Raw genomic sequence first — 22,098 nt, 5'->3', positions numbered from 1 at the left:
GAAAATAGTAACGTACAAGTAGCTTGTGTTTGTGAAAGCTGGTTTTGCACAACTATTCCTATACATAAAGGACCATAATATTTACAGGCATGACCGAATAGATAAAAGAGGTGGAGTAGTAACCTTGTTCTGTAGAGACGATACTGAATGTAAAATTATATGCACTTCTGCCCACTGAGCTGACCCGAGACTGAGTTCATTCTTGCCGAGATCACTGTGACAACAGTGAAAGTCCTAATAAGAGTTGTTTATCGGCTCCCACAGGTAGGTCACCTCTCAGACATTGAAGACGTTCTACAGAGACTGCTTATGAACATATTTTATTTTTTTGAGATTTCAATACCAATTTACTGGAACAGACCAGTGATACAAAAAAAACCCAATAAAAACCAAGTATTTTCCACATAATAACATGACAATACCTCCACTAAAACCGACAAACCATACCTGATCTTCACATACACTAACTGACTTAATAGTCACTAACAACCCACAGAAAATAGCATCACATGGTCAGATCCCTACTCCCAACATATCCACACGACTTTATATATTTGTCTTACTCGCTCAAAGTACCTAAGTATAAACCTAGATACATCACATTCAGGGACACACATAAACTTAGACCATCTGAGACTTGATACCTTGAATAGTCCTTGGGATGACAAAGATATTGACAAAATTGAAACTTTCAGTTTACTTATACTTGGCCTCCTTGATAAACACGCACCTAAGAGCACGGCCACTGTCTCCTGACCTCCATCTACATGACTGACCGATGACACAAACAAATGATGTCTTACTGTGGTGCATTACACCAGCTCTACAGACGCACACTCTCTCCCAATGTGCTTGAACAATATCGGACACTTCAAAATAGAATTAAAGTAATAATCAGAAATATGAAAGTTTCTTTTTGCCAACACCTAGCTGGAAACTTAAATGCAGCAAGCATTTGGAAACAACTTTGTTCCATTGTTACTGAGAAAGCTTTGCTGCAGCCATATAATCCAGACATCTCTCTGGAAAGATTAAATGCTCATTTTTCTGAAATAAAAATTAAATCTGAAATGCAAACAATCTCTCAGATTATAAATTCTCTTCTGAACCAACTACCACCAATTAGGCCATTCTTTGAATTTTGCGAAGTCACAGAGACGGACATGAAAGACAAGCTACTATCAGTCACATTATCTGCTATAGGACCTGATGAAATACCCATATCCATATTGAAACACATTATTGACCCTATTCTTCCTGTCATTACACATATATACAACACCTGCCTCATAAGTTGCCTCTTTCCAACAATGTGGAAAAATACTATTGTAGAACCTGTTCGCAAAACTTCCTCACTTGTACTTGTAACAGATTATCGACCTGTTTGCATACTTTTGTCTCTCTCTAAGCCTCTTGAATGCATAGTACACGTGCAATTAACCGACTACTTAAATAAATACTCACTATTTGACACTTTACAGTCGGGTTTCAAATAGGGACACAGTACGGTCACTGTCCTACTGAAGTTTACAGATGACCTGAAATACGTTATGGACGAAAGACAGGTGACATTACTTGCACTTTTCAATTTTAGCAATGCCTTTGATACAGTAAATATAGAAGTACTGGTTGCTAAACTGAAATCACTTCACCTTGGACAGACAGCTCTAGGATCTCTCTCTCATATCTTACTGAACAAAAACAACATTTAATTCTTCAGATTAGGTCAGCTGCATGGGTGATGAATTATTCAGGAGTGCCACAGGGCTCATTACTTGGACCAATTCTCCTTGTTATCTATATCAATTATATATTGACATGGCTAAGGCACTGTAAATACCACTTGTATGCTGACAAACTACAAATCTGCTGTCACTCCAAAATTTCTGACATCAATTAAGCAAAACGTCATATGAACCCTGACATAAATAATATCTATGCATACGCTAACGAAAACTATATTTTAATTAATCCATCAAAATCCAAAGCTATTATTGTTAGGCAGGTGAAACAAATCAGTGCAGTAAAGAGCAAAAACATTCCTCCACTCACATTATCTGGTAAAATTATTCTGTATAAAAACTCAGTAAGGACTCCTGGTGTAATTATAAATGAGAGTCTTAACTGGGGAGAACACGTTACCTATGTCTGTAGAAAAGTGTACACCTCCTATCACCCACTAAAATATCATCAAAATACGCTGCCACTAAACACGAGGATTAGGCTTATAAATACTCTTATCCTCCCTATCTTTTCCTACTGTGATGTAGTACTAACTGATGCCATGAGAGATCAACTAAACCAATTAAAACGTGGTATGAACTCTTGTATTACATTTATCTTTCCCTTATGCTATGATGTTCATGTTACCCCTTATTATAATCAAATTTCCCCTTTTAATATTTGAACAATATAGAAATCTCCATGAGTGGTACTAATATTTTGACTATTAATTGAGAATATCCCATACTACTTATCTTCATTACTGAATTTCCTATTCTCTTTCCACCAGCACTCTTGCTATCTCTCTCAACATGTCAGCAGCATATACCTGTTCCTTTGTTGCAAATGGAGCTAGAATATGGAAATCTCTCCCCCATAACATTAAAGCCATAAAAAGATTAAATTCCTTTAGTAATCCTTCCGTAAGCATCTCTTCGATGTGTGTTGCCACATTGAATTAATCTTCTGGAGTGAATGTGTTTGAATGTATGTTTACTGTGCTTATGTTATTTTGTGTCATGTTACTTCTAGTTTTTAACCATAGTTTTAAAGATAAGATTAGGAATATTTATTGTGCCTATGTTATATTATATTACTTCTAGTTTGTAATGGTAGTTTCTAAAATAAGACTAAGAATATTTATTGTGCTTATGTTACGTTATTTTGTGTCATGTTACTTCTAGTTTGTAAGATAAGGTTATGAATATTTCTCTCAGACATACACTGTTAAAGAAGTGAGGTTAAGTGTAAGAGAGGACCATGAGTCAAACAAGCAAATCAAGCAACCATAAGCTTAAACGACTATTAATGTACGAAAAAGTCCGAGTCTGATATGTTTTAAGAATGTCAACATGATATCATTACCTATCTTATATGAGCACTCAAAAAAAACTTTGCGACGTAAAGCAATTAAAAAAAAAAAAAAAATTGCTTGGTTGACAAGTGACTTTCATTAAATGGTTCAATGAAGAGTTTGCTCCACCAGTGAAAAGACTTCTATGGTCACTCAAACTTGTAGAGAAGGTTGTGATCCTCATAGATCACTATCCAGCACATCTGTCTGCAGATCTTCTACAGTCAAGAGATGGGAAAATAAAACACATTTTCTTGCCATAAAAACACCAGAGCATAGATCCAACCATTGGATCAGGGCATTATCTGGGTGTTTAAAGCAGGAATGTATATTTTCACTTGACTTCCGCTTGCCTACCCTCACTTGGAAGCCAGCAGTTACCTTCACTCCCTATCGCTGCAGCTACCTTCACCACACTTCAAGCCAGACAGTGCAGACAGTAGTCCTGCTCTTAACTGCTCGAGTAACACAGAAGGAAGTTTTACTTGGTAAGTAGAAAACAAACACATTCAATCAGTATTTTGTGGGTTGCGAGTGTGTGCAGAAAACAGGAAGATTAAGGAAGTAAAGGGAAAATTGGAATCAGAAGAATTTATTGTATGGCGACCAAATTAGTCAAGCATGGGATAAATTTTCTTGTATTACTGAAGAAACTTCAAAGAAATTTGTTGATGTGTTCAGTGCAATATTTGTAAGAAGATAATTAGTACTGCATGGGGCACTACTGATTTACTGTCCCAAGAAAGATAAAATCCCTGAAACAAATGAGGTGTTGCAGATCACCTAACCTATTGTATCATACTTCAAAAGAAGAACCCTGTGCAGTCGATTTCAGTCCTTATTGAAACAATACTGTTGTACTTGCTGGAGTCTGTTCACTCCCAAATAGAGGATATAACAACAATCCTAGATGCAAAAAATGCCAGGGAGAAAATAACAGGCTATGAACAAAACATAGCTGTTCAGCTTATTTCTTTCTGCAGCCTTTCAGGGATGCTATATCACATAGGAATGTTGAAGATGGAGATGCCAAGTTAATTTTTTTTTTGCTAGTGGCTTTACGTCGCACCGACACAGGTAGTTCTTATGGCGACGATGGGATAGGAAAGGCCTAGGAGTTGGAAGGAAGTGGCCGTGGCCTTAATTACGGTACAGCCCCAGCATTTGCCTGGTGTGAAAATGGGAAAAAAAGGAAAACCATCTTCAGGGCTGCATTCAATGTTAATATGTTTGGATGATAAGCTGTTGCATTTACGTTGTAAGACAGACACAAAAAATAAACAATAACACAAATACATAAATAACACTAGCCTGCAAAAAGAACCTTTTTTTGTGCAGTAAAAACGAAAATAGGTGGTTTTTATGAATTTCTAAATGCAGAATTCGAGAAAAAGATTTGTTTTGGTGTATCACGTCTGGTTTAGGGCAATTTTACAAAATGTTATTTTGTTCTTACGTAAAATTGCTGATACTTAGTACTGATTAAATTTGATATATTAATGTAAATTTCAGCTTGCAAAACATAATCATATTTTTAAAGCATTAAATACACATAAATGCTGCTTTGTAAGCAAGTAGATGGTTTGTATTATATTTTTAATATATATTGAAATTCATGAAACTGAAGCATAAAGCACCTATTTAGTTTCGGCTGTACAGTTGCTTTTAAATTAATATAACCGTACCTTGAATAAAAATTACATGGTTAAACATACATAGTTTCGTTACTTACATTATGTGCACGTTAGATTCACACCTCCATCTTTTTCCGTTTTCCGAGGAATTTCTGGGTTTTTGAAGTTCTTGAATGATCTCTAGAAGGGTCGTCTCATGCAATCGGCCATCATATTCACATCCCAACGTCCCTGATAGCGTCGTTCTGCATCTTTGAGATCCTGGTGAAACCTTTCACCTTGTTCTTCACTGGCAGCTCCTAAATTTGGAGGGAAATTATCCAGACGCGAAGCTAAGAAATGAAGCTTAAGGCTCACATTACATTACATGTAATAAATATCATTTTTGGTCCGTATTGATGATATTTGATTGAAATAATAACATTAAGTTATTTATTAGACCACCTAATCAATACAAAATCGTCTTGGATGATTTACATAAATTTGTTAGCTAATAGTGGTACATGTTTCGCCTTCCCTGAAGGCATCATCAGCCATAGTCTTAACCTTAAATTAAAAATAAACGTCTAAATAACATGTAATAATGAAATGAATTTTAAAATCTTGAAGAGATTTGAAGTAAAATAACATTAAAACAGTTCTTCAACTTCTATTCTACAACTTCATATCTCAACGTGTTCTACAACTTCACCATATGCCTCTGACTTTCGTCTTTTATCTTCAAGATCATGATTAACTTTGGATCTCTCGACTAACTTTGACTTTTATTATCTCTTCTTTACTTTGATCATATACGATTTTTCGCCATCGTCTAATTATAACCGCCAGACTATCAACTTTATTTTTATGCAATCTTACTACTTGTTGTATAACAATCTGATGTTTTATCCATTGCACTTATTTTAGCAGCCTTCTAATGTTAATTTTGTTAATACTTCCACTATTATATCTCATCACATTGTATTTTTAAACCATCATTGTTATTTTTAATGTTATTTTACTTCAAATCTCTTCAAGATTTTAAAATTCATTTAATTATTACATGTTATTTAGACGTTTCTTTTTAATTTAAGGTTAAGACTATGGCTGATGATGCCTTCAGGGAAGGCGAAACATGTACCACTATTAGTTAACAAATTTATGTAAATCATCCAAGACGATTTTGTATTGATTAGGTGGTCTAATAAATAACTTAATGTTATTATTTCAATCAAGCTCCTATTACAATTGAGTTCCTTAAACTTTACCAACATTTTCCTTACAATTTCTTTGTATTGAGGGGCCTTAATGTTGCCAAGGAAGTCACTACATCTTTGAATGCGTTCCATGCCTCCTTCTCAATTTTTGTCATCGTGTCGGTGAAATTTTTATCCTTCATCAGTTTACGAATCTGTGGTTCATCAAATATGCCTTTTTTTGATTTTTGCATCTGATAATGAGGGAAATATAATGGATAAATATTGGAAGCATAGGCTACTTTAATCTAATGCCTTGATATACTGTTTCATCAATCCTAATTTGATGTGCAAGGGTGGAAGTAGAATTTTTTCACGGTCAATAAGACTTACATTCAAGACATTTTTGGATCCTGGTTGTAGTTGTTTCCTTTCTGGCCAATTCACTGTATCCCAATGTTTATCCCATGCCCTGCTATCCCATTCGCATAGTAAACAGGGAAATTTTGTGTAGCCTTTTTATTGTCCCAGCAACAATCCAATGATCTTCAAATCACCGCAAATTTGCCACCCATGCTTGTGATATTTAATTTTTTCAAGCACCAACGTTAAGGGCTCGTATGTTTCAGACATTTATGTGGAGTGTGCAAGTGGTACGGATGCCATAAAATTTGTATTATGGAGCAAAACAACCTTTAAACTTCTTTTGGAAGAGTCAATAAAAAAACGCCAGTTATTAGGATCATACTCTTTCTCTCCCAATTGACGTAGAAGATTTGAAACATCCGTACAAAGGACAAGTTCATCTTCTTGAGTATAATACTTTCGGAATTCTTCGTCACGATTTTGGTACCAGGAAAATGTAACACCATGTGCCACATATTCTTTTCGAGCAATCTTAAACCAAGTAATTCACTTTTTTCTTTGGTTAGCTCTAAGTTCCTTATCACATCATCCTACATACCTCGCGGTCTATTGCGTATCTGGGGGAGTTTGTTATGAATTTACCAGGAAGCCTCCAACTATAAAATGAAAATTTAGACAGCAATAAACCTATAATAAAATGCAAACAATAACAAATTAAATCACATAGTTGTATTCTAAAAAATGTTGCACGAGAACATCTCTCAACATTACATCTTACGAATTCATGCAGATACTAAAACACCGAATCGCGTCAAAACTAGATGTGATAGGAAAACAATAGCATCATTTTCGGAATCAGGGAAGTGATTTCCATAAGAATGACATATTTTCTATTTTACCGCAAAATCATGTTGGCTAGTGTAATTAATATGGTATAAAAAGTCACAATAACTTTTCAGATAACAGAACTTCTGAAATAAACTGGCGACCTGTTTCTAAATGAGAAGTTTAAAGTTTATATTCTTCATAAAGGAGCAGCAATTTTAGTGTCTAGTAACTCTTCCCCGAATAAGTTGCCCCAAGATGAAAGGCATAATGAACTCCATATAGATAACTGTGCATGAAATGTGTACAAAAGGTTGGCCTTATACTTGAGCCTGTCTCTAAGAAGACCAATGTTATCTTTACACATTTAATGTTTAGTGTGATCTCTCATGTAGCATATTAATAATTATTTTCAGTGTCGGGAACCACATCGAGGGAAACTGTAACAATAAGAAAAGAGAGACAGTTTGCGGACTGGGCAAGAGACCTATGAGCTCATAATGAACTTGACTGATACATAAATATAGATCCGCAGGTAATTTAATTTTGTGTGGCTATTTCTAGCTGAGTGCAGCCCTTGTAAGGCAGACCCTCCGATGCGGGAGGGCGGCATCTGCCATGTGTACTGGAACTGCATGTTATTGTGGTGGAGGATATTGTTATGTGTGGTTTGTGAGTTGCTGGAGACAGCACAAACAACCAGCCCCCGGGCCACTGGAATTAACTAATGAAGGTTAAAATCCCCGACCGGACTGGGAATCGAACCCGGGACACCCTGAACCGAAGACCAGTATGCTGACCATTCAGCCAACGAGTCAGACGATCCACAGGTTGACAATAATAATTTACTTCACTGGTGGGGAAACAGCAGAGATGCATTTCCACATTTAACAAACATAGCAAAGCAACTACAAGTGTCCCAAGTAAGAGAGTTTCTGGCTGGACGGGGATCTTAGTAAGAGATAAACAGTTTAACCTAGGTCCAGAGAGGGTTAATGACCGTGTGGTTATTAACGAAAACATATAATTGAAAACTGGCATTACTTATATTTTGTTATCTATGTTTACATTCATAAATTTAGTTTGCATACATATTTAATTGTTTAAACAAGTAGTATATAATTACTTCACCAATGTAGACCAATTATTGTTTGTTCACTACCCCACCACCCCCCAAGGCACAACAGCCCTGGTGAGCCTTGGCCTGCCAACCAACTTCTGATCAGCAGATGAGATGACGCGTGGTCAGCGTGATAAATGTCCGCCTCCGCAGCATAACGGTTAGTGTTATTAGCTGCCGTCCTCGGGGGCCTGGGTTCGATTTCCAGTACTGTCAGAAATTTAAGAATGATAGGAGGGCTAGTCTGTGGTCCAAATGGTACACGCAGCTCACCTCCATTGGGGGTGTGCCTGAAAAGAGCTGCACCACCTCAGGATGAGGACACGAGTTTACTTTAGCGTGATAAATCCTCTCGGCTAAATTCAGGCTTTGTAGACCAGGACCAGTATCTCACCGTCAGTTAGATCCTCGAATGTAATCACGCAGACTGAGTTGACCTCGAACCAGTCCTCAGATCCAGTTAAAATCCCTGACCTGTCCAGTAATCAAACCCAGAGCCTCCGGGTAAGAGGCAGGCACGCTACCTCTACACTGCGTTCATTCACTGATGTATTAATACTATACAGAGACGTACTGGTTTGTACATGAAGAACAATATTTGTTCCTTTGAAATATAATATTATGCTCCTTTAAAATATAGTTAGGAGATCTCTTCAGTTACTTTGTATACTGCAGATACTTGCATCGTCATAACATTTCAATGTATTTTGATATAATAATAAGTAAAAAATTAAATGAGTCGTGATTAATTTTTCTATAGAAGAACATTATTATTGTTTAATAATAGTGAATATTACATACAGTATAGCATAGACAAAAACGGTTTGTACGTAGAGAATAATAAACAGTATTCCCAGTCTTGATTATTTAGAAAATTGATGTAATAATATAGTAGTTATGAGATCTTCTCAGTTACTTTGTATAGATACTTATGTTGCAATCATCACATCACAATATATTTTAATATAATAATTGTTATTAAAAATAAATAGCCACGATGTTTTATGCTACTTCAAAGAGTGGAGCACACTCGTTACATTGTTTTAATAATGATAGCACAAGTAATTAAAATCACACTCGCCTACAGGCTCCGCTATATCAACTACAGTACTAAGCGATCACATTTCGTCTTGGCTAGGACAGGAATTCCCGTCCTGCCCAGGCTTGAAACAACTTGCTTGTTCTAATGCAGTATTCCCCACTCTTTTCCTGCCTGGCTGGTCAAGCAATAGTAAGCAGTATAGATGGGAGAAATGAACATGCCTGGTTTAAAGCACACTATCGCCGTGAACTGCTCAGTGATAACGAAAGGGACATCTATGTGCAATCTGACAATCTTAAGACCGTGGCGTATTCAGTGGGCCTCGCATGGAGAAGCGTTACCACAGCTACCATTCAGAACTGTTGGAAGAAATGTTCTACTGAAGAAACGGAAAATGTCACCGATGTAAAGGGCCCTGATGTTAGATCCTCTGCAAGTGATATTGAACCTGCACATAGTGCTCTTGGTTGTGATGTCACTCTTGAATACTTGATCAACTGGACTGAAGTTGACAATAGTGAGCTGCCTACAGAATATGTTCAAGATGAAAAAATAATCCATGCAGTTCAAAGGACAAATACAGGAGCGGCATTCTGCTACAAAACTTGGCCAAGTCCACAATTTGCACCCACAACCACACCAGGGTGTGGAGTAGTAGTAGTAGTAGTAGTAGTAGTAGTCTCTAAGTCTCTCCAGTATATTAACACATTATGTTGTTGAAATTTGAACTTCAACAGAAACAGCATGTATGCAAACAGAGACCCTTGAAATGTAGTGCTACCAGTCTATGCTCAAAGTTTCACATTGACCAGCTTAGAACACTTCCAAATGATTATTAACTAGAGTACCGGTACTTAACTCTCTCCCAGTAACTGTTAGCACACTGACAAAGGCAATAGCAGTGTAAGAGAGGGTGCAAAACACAGACAAGAAAGATCAAGGAGAGTGAATTAATGTCGTCAGCAACATCTTCTTCAGAAATGCAGCCTGTTATAACACAAAATTGTTTATCTTCCTACCACAGAAGGGATAGTACCATATTCAATTATTCACTGCGCAAGGCTTCTTTTTTTTTTTTTTCTCACTATTGTGTGTTTCCGTGGTGGTTGGTAGTGTATATAGTATAATCTTTATATCGCCCCTAGAAAGCCGGTGTGTTGTAAGCACCAAAAATGTCATTTTACAGGAGAGACAAAAAAAAAATGTTTTGTTTCTTCTTACACAAACTGGATTCAAAACCACTTTGAATTTAAACCATTCTTTACTAAGCGTATAATGCATTAGCCCCTATTTTAATGACATGGCTCCATGAACAAGTTTGGTTTTTAGAAAACAAAGATCCATGGAAAATATCAACTCCGAAAGAGAGGCCGATGACCTTCGACGTTAGGCCCCTTAAAACAACAAGCATCAAGCACCAAGCACCAACAATGCAACAGCGGTGCCTTTCTTCGATCACTTATACAGTTATGGAATAGCAAATACTCTTAACAGTGGTACACAGGAGTAGGGTAGTTGTACAAACCTAAGCAACTGAGTGAAAATATGCACAGAATTTCCTACATACAAATCGATCAATCTCAGTATGCAAAAACATCTTTCAAAATAATTAAAGCACACTGGCAGGTATTGACATGTACTCTTTTGTTCACCATATTGTTTACATGTTGTTAGGCGCTGATTGTGATGGAAAAGGGAACTAAAGAATAGACAAAAGCTAGCGATTATAGAGTTTCCGCGCGAATTTCAAAGTTGCGTGTTCTATAATACAACATAGTGATCATAATTGACTGGGTATATTGTTCAGCTAAAAAACAATGCTGTACATTAAATAAAATAATTAGCTAGAAGCACTACAATCGTTCAAAAAGTCATTTTACGCATGATGATTAGAGGAGTTATTGGGCTATTACACTAATATTATGCAATTGCGACGTGAAATTTCGATATGTATAGCAATTTTTTAACTCCTATAAAATTTAACGAGAGTAGAAATCACATTGCATTGCCGAGCATATTTGCTTAAAGTAGAATTATTCTACTGTTTCTATCAGCTGATTTTACGATTGTCTTTTATCTGTTTTTGCAGGTTTAGGGAGTTTGCGCAGTTTTGGTATTAAGCGTAGGTGTACAACTTCGTTTTTCTGTTGGCAATATGGGCATTATGTTGAATGACAAAGGGTGAACTTACTTTGTGGTTATTGTGATTGTGAAGCGATGAAATTTTCAAACTGTCTAGAAACTTGTGGTATTGATATTAATTTACCTCTCTGCTCAATCTCTGCCCATAATACAGAGGCGGATGAATATAGTATTACACTCCTATGCGACTATTGGAAGGTGGCCATATTCCATGTGAACAGATTTTGTACGTGTGAAATATTTATGAAGTTTTTTAGTTCTCGGTGTTCAAGTTGTGTGACAAGTTTGCACGTCTGGACTATGCACGAATTATTGTTCCACATGTTTACATAGCCATGGCTGCTACAAGAAAGTTGCAAGGTATGAAATTTCTCGTAATTAAATACTGAATTGCTGATCTACCGACCTGTTTACTAAAGCTCAGCGAATGTAATTCTTTATTATGCGTTAAATCTAGATGTTTGCTTTCAACAGGTATATTTTTATTTACTTAGGAAGCCAAGAATTACGTAATTTATATAAGATGGTGTGGACATTCTGTATCAACATGCTATTTTTCCACTGGTAATATTTTGTAAACAGATTGGTGCAGTGCTCAACTACAGCTGTGAGAATAGGGTTATGTCCGAATAGAGGAATTTTAAACTCATTGGTGTGTTTGCGTGTGGCTATAGCAAAAAATGAGCAGACACAGGGCTAGTAGTCTACCTTGGGTCCTAGTTTTCGCTGAAATTTAAAAAAAAATAGTATGTATTTCAGAAATATGTGATGTGTGTGTTTCAGGAGAAATAGATAGGTGTCTTAAGAAAGTGACAGAAGGTGTGGATACATTTGAAGACATCTGGCAAAAAGTTCATAATGCAACTAATAGTAACCAGAAGGAGAAGTATGAAGCAGATCTTAAGAAAGAAATTAAAAAGCTGCAGCGGTTACGTGACCAAATTAAGAGTTGGATTGCCTCGGGAGAAATTAAAGATAAGAGCACCCTTCTCGATTACAGGAAGTTGATAGAAACTGTAAGTTATTATTCGGTTTGTATTGCATGTATACTTTTAAGTGTGGATGTATTAGTCTCTATGAAATGGGAAGCTGTTTCTTTTGCAGTGATTTCTATGAAGTAAAAATATTTTAGCTTGGTGCAAGTCACATTTAACACAGTGAATTCTTCTGTGGAGACCAATGTGTTAACTGGTGGAATAATGTGACAGCGTTGCAGGCATTTGGAAAGTCAATTCTGAGTAGCCTCTTGAGGCCAAAACGCTTCCCATTTGACACTGACTTGTAATATCAGAGCTTAGTTTGACGTGATAAGTAGCACCATGCATTCTTATATTGACTATACTGGAGTATACACGGTGCCTTAGTGTCTCTTCGAGTGTGTGTTGACAAACATTCTGTTACCATATTGAAATGAGAAGTCAAAATTTCTTATTGGGGAAAGATAATGTACAAAATTACAGTGAATCTTCATTCTTTCTGTCAAGACTATGAAGGAATCAATGAAGAACTGGTAATCACTTTTTTCTTTAGCATTGTGTTTAATCACACTTTCTCGTTGGCAGAATTATTTAGTTTTCATGAAAATACTCTGTGTGCAATGAATTCAGGGGCAGAACTCTTGCAGATTGGGGGCCAGTGGGTAGGTCTACTTATTCATGTAGGATAATGATATTTTTGGTCTGGTTACTAATATTCCAAATGAAGCAAGGCGTAGGGAGTTGGATTTTGTTTAGGTGTGTGTGTATTAATTTCTTGGTATTGGTCTATATTGGTTAGGTTCTGACAAGTAACAGATTATTGATCTGCTTATAGTATATATGGAGGTATAGGCATTTTTTTTTAGGTATGTGTATGGATTCCATTTTCAGAATTACAGTGACTGACAACCGACAGGCTGTAAACACAGTCGTGTTACCTTGCTGGGACCAACCGTTGAAAAGTTTTACCAAATTTGAATTACCTTAGGTCATCCTCGAGAACAAAGATGTGAATTAATTTATTATTCCTGATGACCTTATTTTATTGGGCCATCCAGAATTTTTGTCACTGCTGAAGGAATTGTCATGTAAGTGATTTTGTCTTTGCTTCTAATTTTTCTGCTCTTGCCCTCCACCATTTTAATTCTTTTTTCTCTTTGCTTAACCTGTTCAAAGTTTCTTTCTGAAGTAAATATGGAGATAAATGGCCTCTCCTCTGTTCTGAGAGGAAAGGAAATGTTCATTTTTTGAGTTGATAAACAGATCCTGTAAATCCTGAACTATTTGGCAAATGCAGCAAAAACATTAATTACCCTCTGCCAGAAATTATATATGTACACTTATATCAAGCTTACCTGCTAAGTATAACTAACAAGGAATTGAACACGAGCAAACTTGAAAAAATAACAATGATCAGAATGATCCAACTACAGTCTGCGAAACATTTAGTGATAGTTCGTTTTACGAGGGTGAGGGATACGGAGAGAGCTACCCCGGTTCCGGTAATACTGCCAATTGAATGGAAATGAAATCTGAATTGAATCGATAGTATGATTGATCAATATGAATTTTCGAGACCGTTGTTTCTGCTTAGGAGTTCTAGGTTGTTCCTGTATGTTCCTTGATTTCCATCACTCCTGTTCAAGCTTAACCTATATTTTGACATTGCTGTGTAAATAACAACAGTATTCGAAGTGTTGCAATATTACCGCCAGATGTCTCACGGCGATGCATAATGGTTTCATATTTTTTGTGTCAGAGGTTGCCAATACGAATCTTGAAGATAACCGAGGTCTACCGATTCAGCACTAGGGAGCCGAAGTATCACGTACTGTACAATCTCTCAGATGGATTCTGCTAAATGCTTATTACAGTACTGCTTTCTGTATAAATATCTAAGAAGTTTACTTAGAATTTCCCTCTGCCCATTCAGAGCTTTAAGTGCATGTATCAGTACTGGAGTCATGATTAGGAATTTTATACTTGTAATTTACTTGTAGATTTCCATTTTTAAAAAAAGCATTACAATTTCAGTGCTTATATGACCATCAATGTTTGCTAATATTTGTAACTTTCTGCCTAGCAAATATATACGATAGTGTAACTTATGATCACACAAACACCACAATTTTTTTTTTTAAATGACACAAAGAAAAATATTTGTAGAATCATGTACCAGTATCTTAAATCTGCTTCATCTTTAAATTGCACTCTACAACATCAGCTATACTTCATATGCCAATTTTAGCTTTGCCTATTTCTACAGTTAGGCTATACCTTCTTCAGCTGCTCCCTCCTTTGGAAAGAACAGTCTGTTTTCTTTCTTTCTTCATATTGACTTTCCATTAAGTCCACAACCAACTGAACCACAGTCCAAAGTGGCAATGACATCAGTACCACAATTGCCACATGTGCATTGAAATGAAAGTAATGACAGACAACTTAACACTGTAATTATTTTTTAGTTGAAAGGCTAATATCAATAAATGCCAATACTCATTCCTGACAATCCACACTACTAAAAAATCCAGAATCATCTATTATACTGTGATATGATCACCAGGTACCCCAGGTGTCAAACACAGACTACGTAGCCATTGATGCTTTCACGGCCCATATTTGTGGACATGACACTGTGTAGTCTTTTGGGCTTATACCGTGACAAGAATTGTATAGGCTGTTGGGCTTGTGCCGTGTCAAGAATATTCTTGTATCATGTCTACAGACTATGTAACCGAGAACGAAGAATTATCTACAATCTGTATAAAAATCAGTCTGCAGTGATAAGAATCGAGGGCTTTGAAAAAGAAGCAGCAATCCAGAGAGGAGTGAGGCAGGGCTGCAGTTTGTCCCCCCTCCTCTTCAATGTTTACATAGAACAGGCAGTAAAGGAAATCAAAGAGGAATTTGGAAAGGGAATCACAATCCAAGGAGAGGAAATCAAAACCTTGAGATTTGCCGATGATATTGTTATTTTATCTGAGACTGCAGAGGACCTCGAGAAGCTGCGGAATGGTATGGATGAAGTCTTGGGTAAGGAGTACAAGATGAAAATAAATGTCCAAAACAAAAGTAATGGAGTGCAGTCGAACGAAGGCAGGTGATGTAGGAAATATTAGATTAGGAAATGAAGTCTTAAAGGAAGTAGATGAACATTGTTACTTGGGTAGTAAAATAACTAACAATGGCAGAAGTAAGGAGGACATAAGAAGCAGACTAGCACAAGCAAGGAAGAGCTTTCTTAAGAAAAGAAATTTACTCACTTCAAACATTGATATAGGAATTAGAAAAATGTTTTTGAAGACTTTCGTGTGGAGCGTGGCATTGTATGGAAGTGAAACATGGACGATAACTAGCTCAGAAAGAAAGAGAATAGAAGCTTTTGAAATGTGGTGTTACAGAAGAATGCTGAAGGTGAGATGGATAGATCGAATCACGAATGAAGAGATACTGAATCGAATTGGTGAGAGGAGATCGATTTGGCTAAATTTGACAAGAGATCGATTTGGCTAAATTTGACAAGAAGAAAAGATAGAATGATAGGACACATCTTCAGACACCCAGGACTTGTGCAGTTGTTTTTTGAAGGAAGTGTAGGTGGTAAGAACAGTAGGGGTAGACCAAGGTTTGAATATGACAAGCAGATTAGAGCAGATGTAGGATGCAGTAGTTACGTAGAGATGAAAAGGTTAGCACATGATAGGGTGGCGTGGAGGGCTGCATCAAACATGTCTATGGACTGATGACTCAAACAACAACAACAACAACGCTGACAAAGCCTGCAATACATGAATAAGGCAAGGGGCTTTTAGTTCCTCAACTACCATTTCAGATACCATCGAACCATCCGCTATAAAAAAATTACTAAAATTTCATTTCTTCACAGGCATCACTTGAGAAGTGTGGACTCTCTTACAGTCATGCTTTGTCAACTGCGTTAAACATTGTGAAGGCAATTTATTAGGAGGGAAGCCATCCTTTTCAATGCATGCTCAGTTAATGTAACTTTAAAGCTTTTCAGTCTGTCGAACACCAAATGTAACGCTTGCAACACTATAATGTACCTGTAAAAACAACACTGTTAAACAAAGTAGTGGTGCTTTTTTCACTGTTGCATGTTTCTTTGGTGGTTGGTTGTATTGTGTATATATGAAAAGTATTTTGAGACATAAATGTAGTCCCTTATTCAAAGGAATTAACTAGACAAGGCTAAACTTTCTGGCCCAGCCAGGAATCAAACCTGGGACCCTCTGAACCGAAGGCTTCAATGCTGACAATTCAGCCAAGAAGCCAGACAAATGGATAATCTTTTTGCCACATAAAATGTGCGTTACATACTGCACACGCCAGTCAAGTACAGGTAATATATAAACAAACTAGCCAAAACCCATCAAGACACGACTCTCAGTGGGGTAAATATTTATTGAAGGATTTCCTTAAGTGGAACATTCCTTGTACTTTTTTTAAATATTTTTTTTTACTATTTTCTTTACGTCATACTGACAAAGGTAGGTCCTCCGGTGACAGTGGGTTAGGAAATGGCTATAAATGGGCAGTAAGCCTTAATTAAGGTACAGCCCCATCATTTGCCTGTCATTAAAATGGGGAAACCACGAAAATTCATCTTCAGGTCTGCCGACAGTAGCGTCCAAATCAATTCTCTTCCGAATGGAAGCTGATAGCTACGTGACCAAAACCACAAGGCCACGTGCTCGTTGTATTCGTTGTACAATTACCTTTTGGGGTGTAAGGGGTGCTACTTAAATGTCAACCTCACCTGCTCGTGTTGCACCCTGCTTTAGACTGATGAGGCTCTGGCGGCCGAATGACTCCCGGGATAAGGAGTCCCCCTCTATCACAACAACGGCTCTCTAGAGAGGCGGAGGAGCTAGTAGAGGTTGGGGCACTTCCTTCCCCTTGGGGTGGGAAACTACCCCTAAAAGTGGATGAACCACTTATGTTCAATGGCGTAGAAGGTCCTAAACTGCGGACCGGGCATATGAGCACTCAATAATAACTCTAATGGCCAGGAAGGCGGATGAAGGCTGCAGCAGACTTGGATTATCTAGTTGTCGTAGTATCCATGCCACCGGGTAAAGGATGTGAGTCTCTCAAGGATCGTGTGATTGTTGATGTGCAGCAGCATTCCCATGTTAAATGATATCACGCACAGGCGTCTTCCGAAATTCGGTACCAATGTAACAAGTTCTGCGGCAGTCAGGGAGTTGCATCGGGGGCAGGATTGTGTAGTCTGGAAGCTCCTAGGCCTAGTGACAAACCAACACGGAGGTGACGGGTGTGTGATCGCAGTCTTGCTTGAGGAAAGGCTGTAAAGCAATTTGTGTGCTGCATTTGTGACTGAGTAGCCCCATTCAGGATCCACTCTGCTCACCCCAAATGGGGAGGGGAGCACCAGCCCTAAACATATTCAGCCTAAACGCAACCCTACTGGGAATCTGCGCCCAGAGCGAACACCATATGCAGTCGAAAGAAGTTACATATAAATTTTGGAACTTGGAACATCCACACTCTAATGGACAGTGACACAGATAATCATCCAGAAAGACAAACTGCAATTGTATCCCATTATCATAGAAGATGTAACATAGACATTGCAGCACTATGTGAAACTAGGTGGGCAAATGAAGGACAGATCAGCGAGCGTGGCGGTGGTTATACTTTCTTTTGGATAGGGAAAGATGTTAATGATCCCCACATTCACGGAGTTGGTTTTGCCATCAAGAATGAACTTGTTCCTACACTTGGTGTAATACTTTTGGGCATAAATGAAAGACTAATGACCCTGCATCTAAAGCTCACAAATAATCAGCGAGCCACTCTAATTAGTGTTTACGCTCCAACTCTCGCCTCTCATGAAGACCAGAAAGAAGCATTTTATTCCCAGCTTGACATGCTTCTAAGCAAAGTACCCAAGGCTGATGAAATCATTCTCACCGGGCGAGTTGGCCGTGCGCGTAGAGGCGCGCGGCTGTGAGCTTGCATCCGGGAGATAGTAGGTTCGAATCCCACTATCGGCAGCCCTGAAAATGGTTTTCCGTGGTTTCCCATTTTCACACCAGGCAAATGCTGGGGCTGTACCTTAATTAAGGCCACGGCCGCTTCCTTCCAACTCCTAGGCCTTTCCTATCCCATCGTCGCCATAAGACCTATCTGTGTCGGTGCGACGTAAAGCCCCTAGCAAAAAAAAAAAAGAAATCATTCTCTTGGGAGGCTTCAATGCCAAAGTTGGTAAGGAATCAGCACTGTGGCCTGTTGTAATTGGCAAGGATGATGTAGGAAAATGGAACTCTCCTACTCACCAAGTGCTCGGAACCCGATCTAGTTATCACCAACACCTTATTCCGACAGAAAACCGAGCTCGATAGCTGCAGTCGCTTAAGTGTGGCCAGTATCCAGTATTCGGGAGATAGTAGGTTCGAACCCCACGGTCGGCAACCCTGGGTTTACGTGGTTTCCCATTTTCACACCAGGCTGTACCTTAATTAAGGCCACGGCCGCTTCCTTCCCACTCGTAGCCCTTTCCTGTCCCATCGTCGCCACAAGACCTATCTGTGTCGGTACGACGTAAAGCAACTTGCAAAATATTCTGACAGAAAGATGAATTTAAGACATCTAGGCAGCACCCCAGGTCAAAACACTGGCATCTAATCGTCAGTCATTGTGAATGCCAGAGATCAACGTGATGTCTTAATCACAAGGGCCCTGACTGGTGCTGATGACTGTTGGACAGACCACTGACTGATACAATCTGTGATGGCTCTGCATGTTCATGAACGACGGGGGGGGAAAAAAAAAAAAAAAAAAAAAAAAAAAAAAACAGAAAAAGCTCGCTAGGCGCATGCTGAACGCTGATTGTCTGAATAACAGTGATACTAAAACCAAATTCCTCGAACTAAGAGAAAATCTTCCCGGTACATATCCTGACAGCGTCAAAGAACATTGGTCAACATTCAGGTATGTGGTGGTATAATCCTGCGAAGAATCAGTTGGTTACATCGATAAAAATCATCAAGATTGGTTTGAAACCAATGATGAAGAAATTAGGAGCCTCATACATACAAAGAGGAAAGCACACACAACATGACAGCTCAGCTCCCAAGAAACATCCGTATCAAGAAGCCAAAAAAGCTGTGCAAAGAGCCACTTGTCCTTAAAAATCAATGATGGGTTGTAAAGTCCAAAGAGATCCAACATCTGGCAGGCACAACAAAAAAATCCGGGCTTTTTTTGGTGCCACCAATGCTACATACGGTCCATCTACTCAGGGTATAAATCCACTAACATCAAAAGGTAGTTCTGAACTACTTAAAGACAGCTGCTCCCATAAACGCCCATTGGAAGAAGCATTTCCATGGACTTCTGAACAAACATATGTGCAGAAAGAAATATTTACTAAAATCCCTCAACGACCCATGCAGCAGCATATTGGCGAAACTCCTTCTCTTCAAGAAGTTGAAGATGCCATTAAACTGTTAGAGAACAAATAAGCTGCTGGACCAGATGGAATCCCTGCTGAATTCTACAAGGAAGGTGGCCTAGTCCTCACTGAGCATTTACATAAACTCGTCAAAGTCTGGAACTCAGAAACCATGCCTGCGGACCTCAGATATGCACTAATAGTGACCATGTTTAAAAACGAGGATACAACCCAATGTGGTAATTATCGTGGAATATCCTTGCTCTCTGTTGCTGGCAAAATTCTTGCCAGAAATCTATCCAATCGTCTAGCACCACTTGCAGAAGAGTTTTTACCAGAGACACAATGTGGCTTTAGACCCAATCGTGGTATTGTTGACACGATCTTCCGTGCTAGACACAGTCCTGGGAACAAAATTGCCAACAATATACGGCATTCATAGGTCTTGTCAAGGCCTTTGACACGGTTAACGGAGATGCTCTCTGGAAAACCTTAGCTCTATTTGGCTGTCCTCCAAAATTCATTAAGATATTTTGAGCCCCCCATGACAACATGTATGGTATCATCCTTACAAATAATGGACCTGGAGAACGATTTGAGATCCCTACTGTTGTAAAACAAGGATGTGTAATTCCTCCTGCACTATTCTCAATTTTTGTTGGAACCATACTTCACCTTGTTAAAGGTGAACTACCACAGGGCATAGAAATAGTGCACAGGTTTGAAGGTGGTTTTTTCAACCTTAGCAGACTGCGTGCCAAGACCAAGATTTCTACTGCCTGAGTTGTGGAACTCCGGTATGCAGATGACAATGTTGTTCTGGCCAGTTCAGAAGAAGACCTACAGACCGTCCTAAATGCTTTCACAAAAGCATACAAGAGCATTGGTCTAAATCTTATCATCCAAAAGACGCAGATATTGCATCAGTCCGCACCCAAAGGCAATTCTTCTGCTCCTACCATTACAGTCCATGTCCGAGATCTTGCAGAACATTCAAAACTTTGCTTACCTTGGCAGTCACCTCTCACCAAATGCTAATATAGATGCTGAAATTCAATATCGTCTGAATTGTGCTAGTGCAGCATTCAGTCGTCTACGACAAAGGATCTTTGATAACCGGAACATCAGTACTCGGACAAAACTTGATGTGTACCAGGCTATTGTAATACCAATACCCCTTTATGGGTGTGAAACTTGGACCACTTACGGGAGGCACGTAAAGTGCCTGGAGAAATATCATCAGCACTCTCTGAGGAGGATCCTTAGGGTTAAATGGCAAGATCACTGAACTAACATCAGTATCTTGGAAGAAGCCTGTACCATCAGCATTGAGGCTATGATCAAGAAATATCGACTTCGTTGGACAGGTCATGTTATTTGTATGCTTGATTTTTGCCTCCCAAAGCAAATTATGTATGCTGAACTGAAGAGTGGCCATCGACACCACGATGGACAACAAAAAGGATTCGGGGACGTACTAAATTCTGGCATGAAGAAATGCCACATCAACAGCACTAACTGGGAAACAAAAGCAGCTAACCGCCTGGTATGGTGTCGTCTTATCACAAAGGTCATAAGAACTTCGAACAGCAACGCCGGAGATTTGAAACTGAGAAGAGAATTGCTCGGAAAGAGCAGGCGCTTCTCAGGATGAATAACTCTCAACAACTGGATCTCAACGCTGACTAATGATGGGTCGTTCATGAACGAACTGACTGTTTTGAATGACTCATTGGAGAGAGGTAGCTCCTCATTGAGAGCTAGTCGTTCAATTACAAGTCTACTCTTGTATGAGCTAGCTCCCTCCTTGCGAGCTAGTCGTTCATTTACGAGCAGACTCTGTTATCAGCTGCGACTCCAAGAAAGAGCTAGCTCGTCACATCGATTCTCGTTCATTTCTATAGTTCAGTTTTTATGAGTTTCGACTTGACATTTGAATGTTGCCTATGGGCGGAGGCTAAGTGAATGAATAAACAGCCAATCATAAGCAGCCGATCGCTCCGATAGAGTGTGATAGACTCTAGTTCCGGTTACCAATGTTGTCGATAAGTTGTTCACTGAAACCACATGCTGTCAGCTGTGTATTGTATTGTGCTCAATTCTTTCCGCGGTCTTTGTCCGTTCACTCGATCATTCTTGACAAAGCACCAACAGCGAGAGTTAGCAATAATGAGTTGAGTGGTTGAAGGAGGACTCTATTTCAGTTTGTGGTGGCATAAGGAAGGGGGGATCTCATGCATCTTGTGAAACAAAACAAGGCCTGGTACCCAGTTTACTTAGTGGGTGAAATAGCCAGGAGGCAT

The 22,098-nt window shown here is 38.6% G+C and overlaps 2 protein-coding genes across 3 annotated transcripts in view; one reads left to right on the top strand and one right to left on the bottom strand.

Moving 5' to 3' along the window:
• Positions 1–10,890, bottom strand: part of LOC136863193 (centrosomal protein of 131 kDa) — a 253,612-nt gene extending 242,722 nt beyond the window's left edge. Inside the window, exons 1-2 of the mRNA XM_068226334.1 lie at positions 10,764–10,890; positions 4,809–5,009 (exon numbers count right to left, since the gene is read on the bottom strand). The gene's annotated coding sequence lies outside the window, so the exon portion shown is untranslated. The remainder of the gene's footprint in view (positions 1–4,808; positions 5,010–10,763) is intronic.
• A 485-nt stretch (positions 10,891–11,375) lies between these two features.
• Not3 (CCR4-associated factor Not3) overlaps positions 11,376–22,098 on the top strand; it is a 398,149-nt gene continuing 387,426 nt past the window's right edge. For both annotated transcript variants that reach the window (XM_067141698.2, XM_067141697.2), the window contains exons 1-2: positions 11,376–11,740; positions 12,164–12,396. In XM_067141698.2, the coding sequence (XP_066997799.1) occupies positions 11,716–11,740; positions 12,164–12,396 (258 nt within the window). In that variant the 5' untranslated portion in view covers positions 11,376–11,715. The remainder of the gene's footprint in view (positions 11,741–12,163; positions 12,397–22,098) is intronic.

Source organism: Anabrus simplex, chromosome 2, assembly GCF_040414725.1.
Source record: "Anabrus simplex isolate iqAnaSimp1 chromosome 2, ASM4041472v1, whole genome shotgun sequence".
Taxonomy (NCBI): domain Eukaryota; kingdom Metazoa; phylum Arthropoda; class Insecta; order Orthoptera; family Tettigoniidae; genus Anabrus; species Anabrus simplex.
Note: the sequence above shows the minus strand (reverse complement) of the source record. Positions and strands in the feature narration are given on the sequence as shown.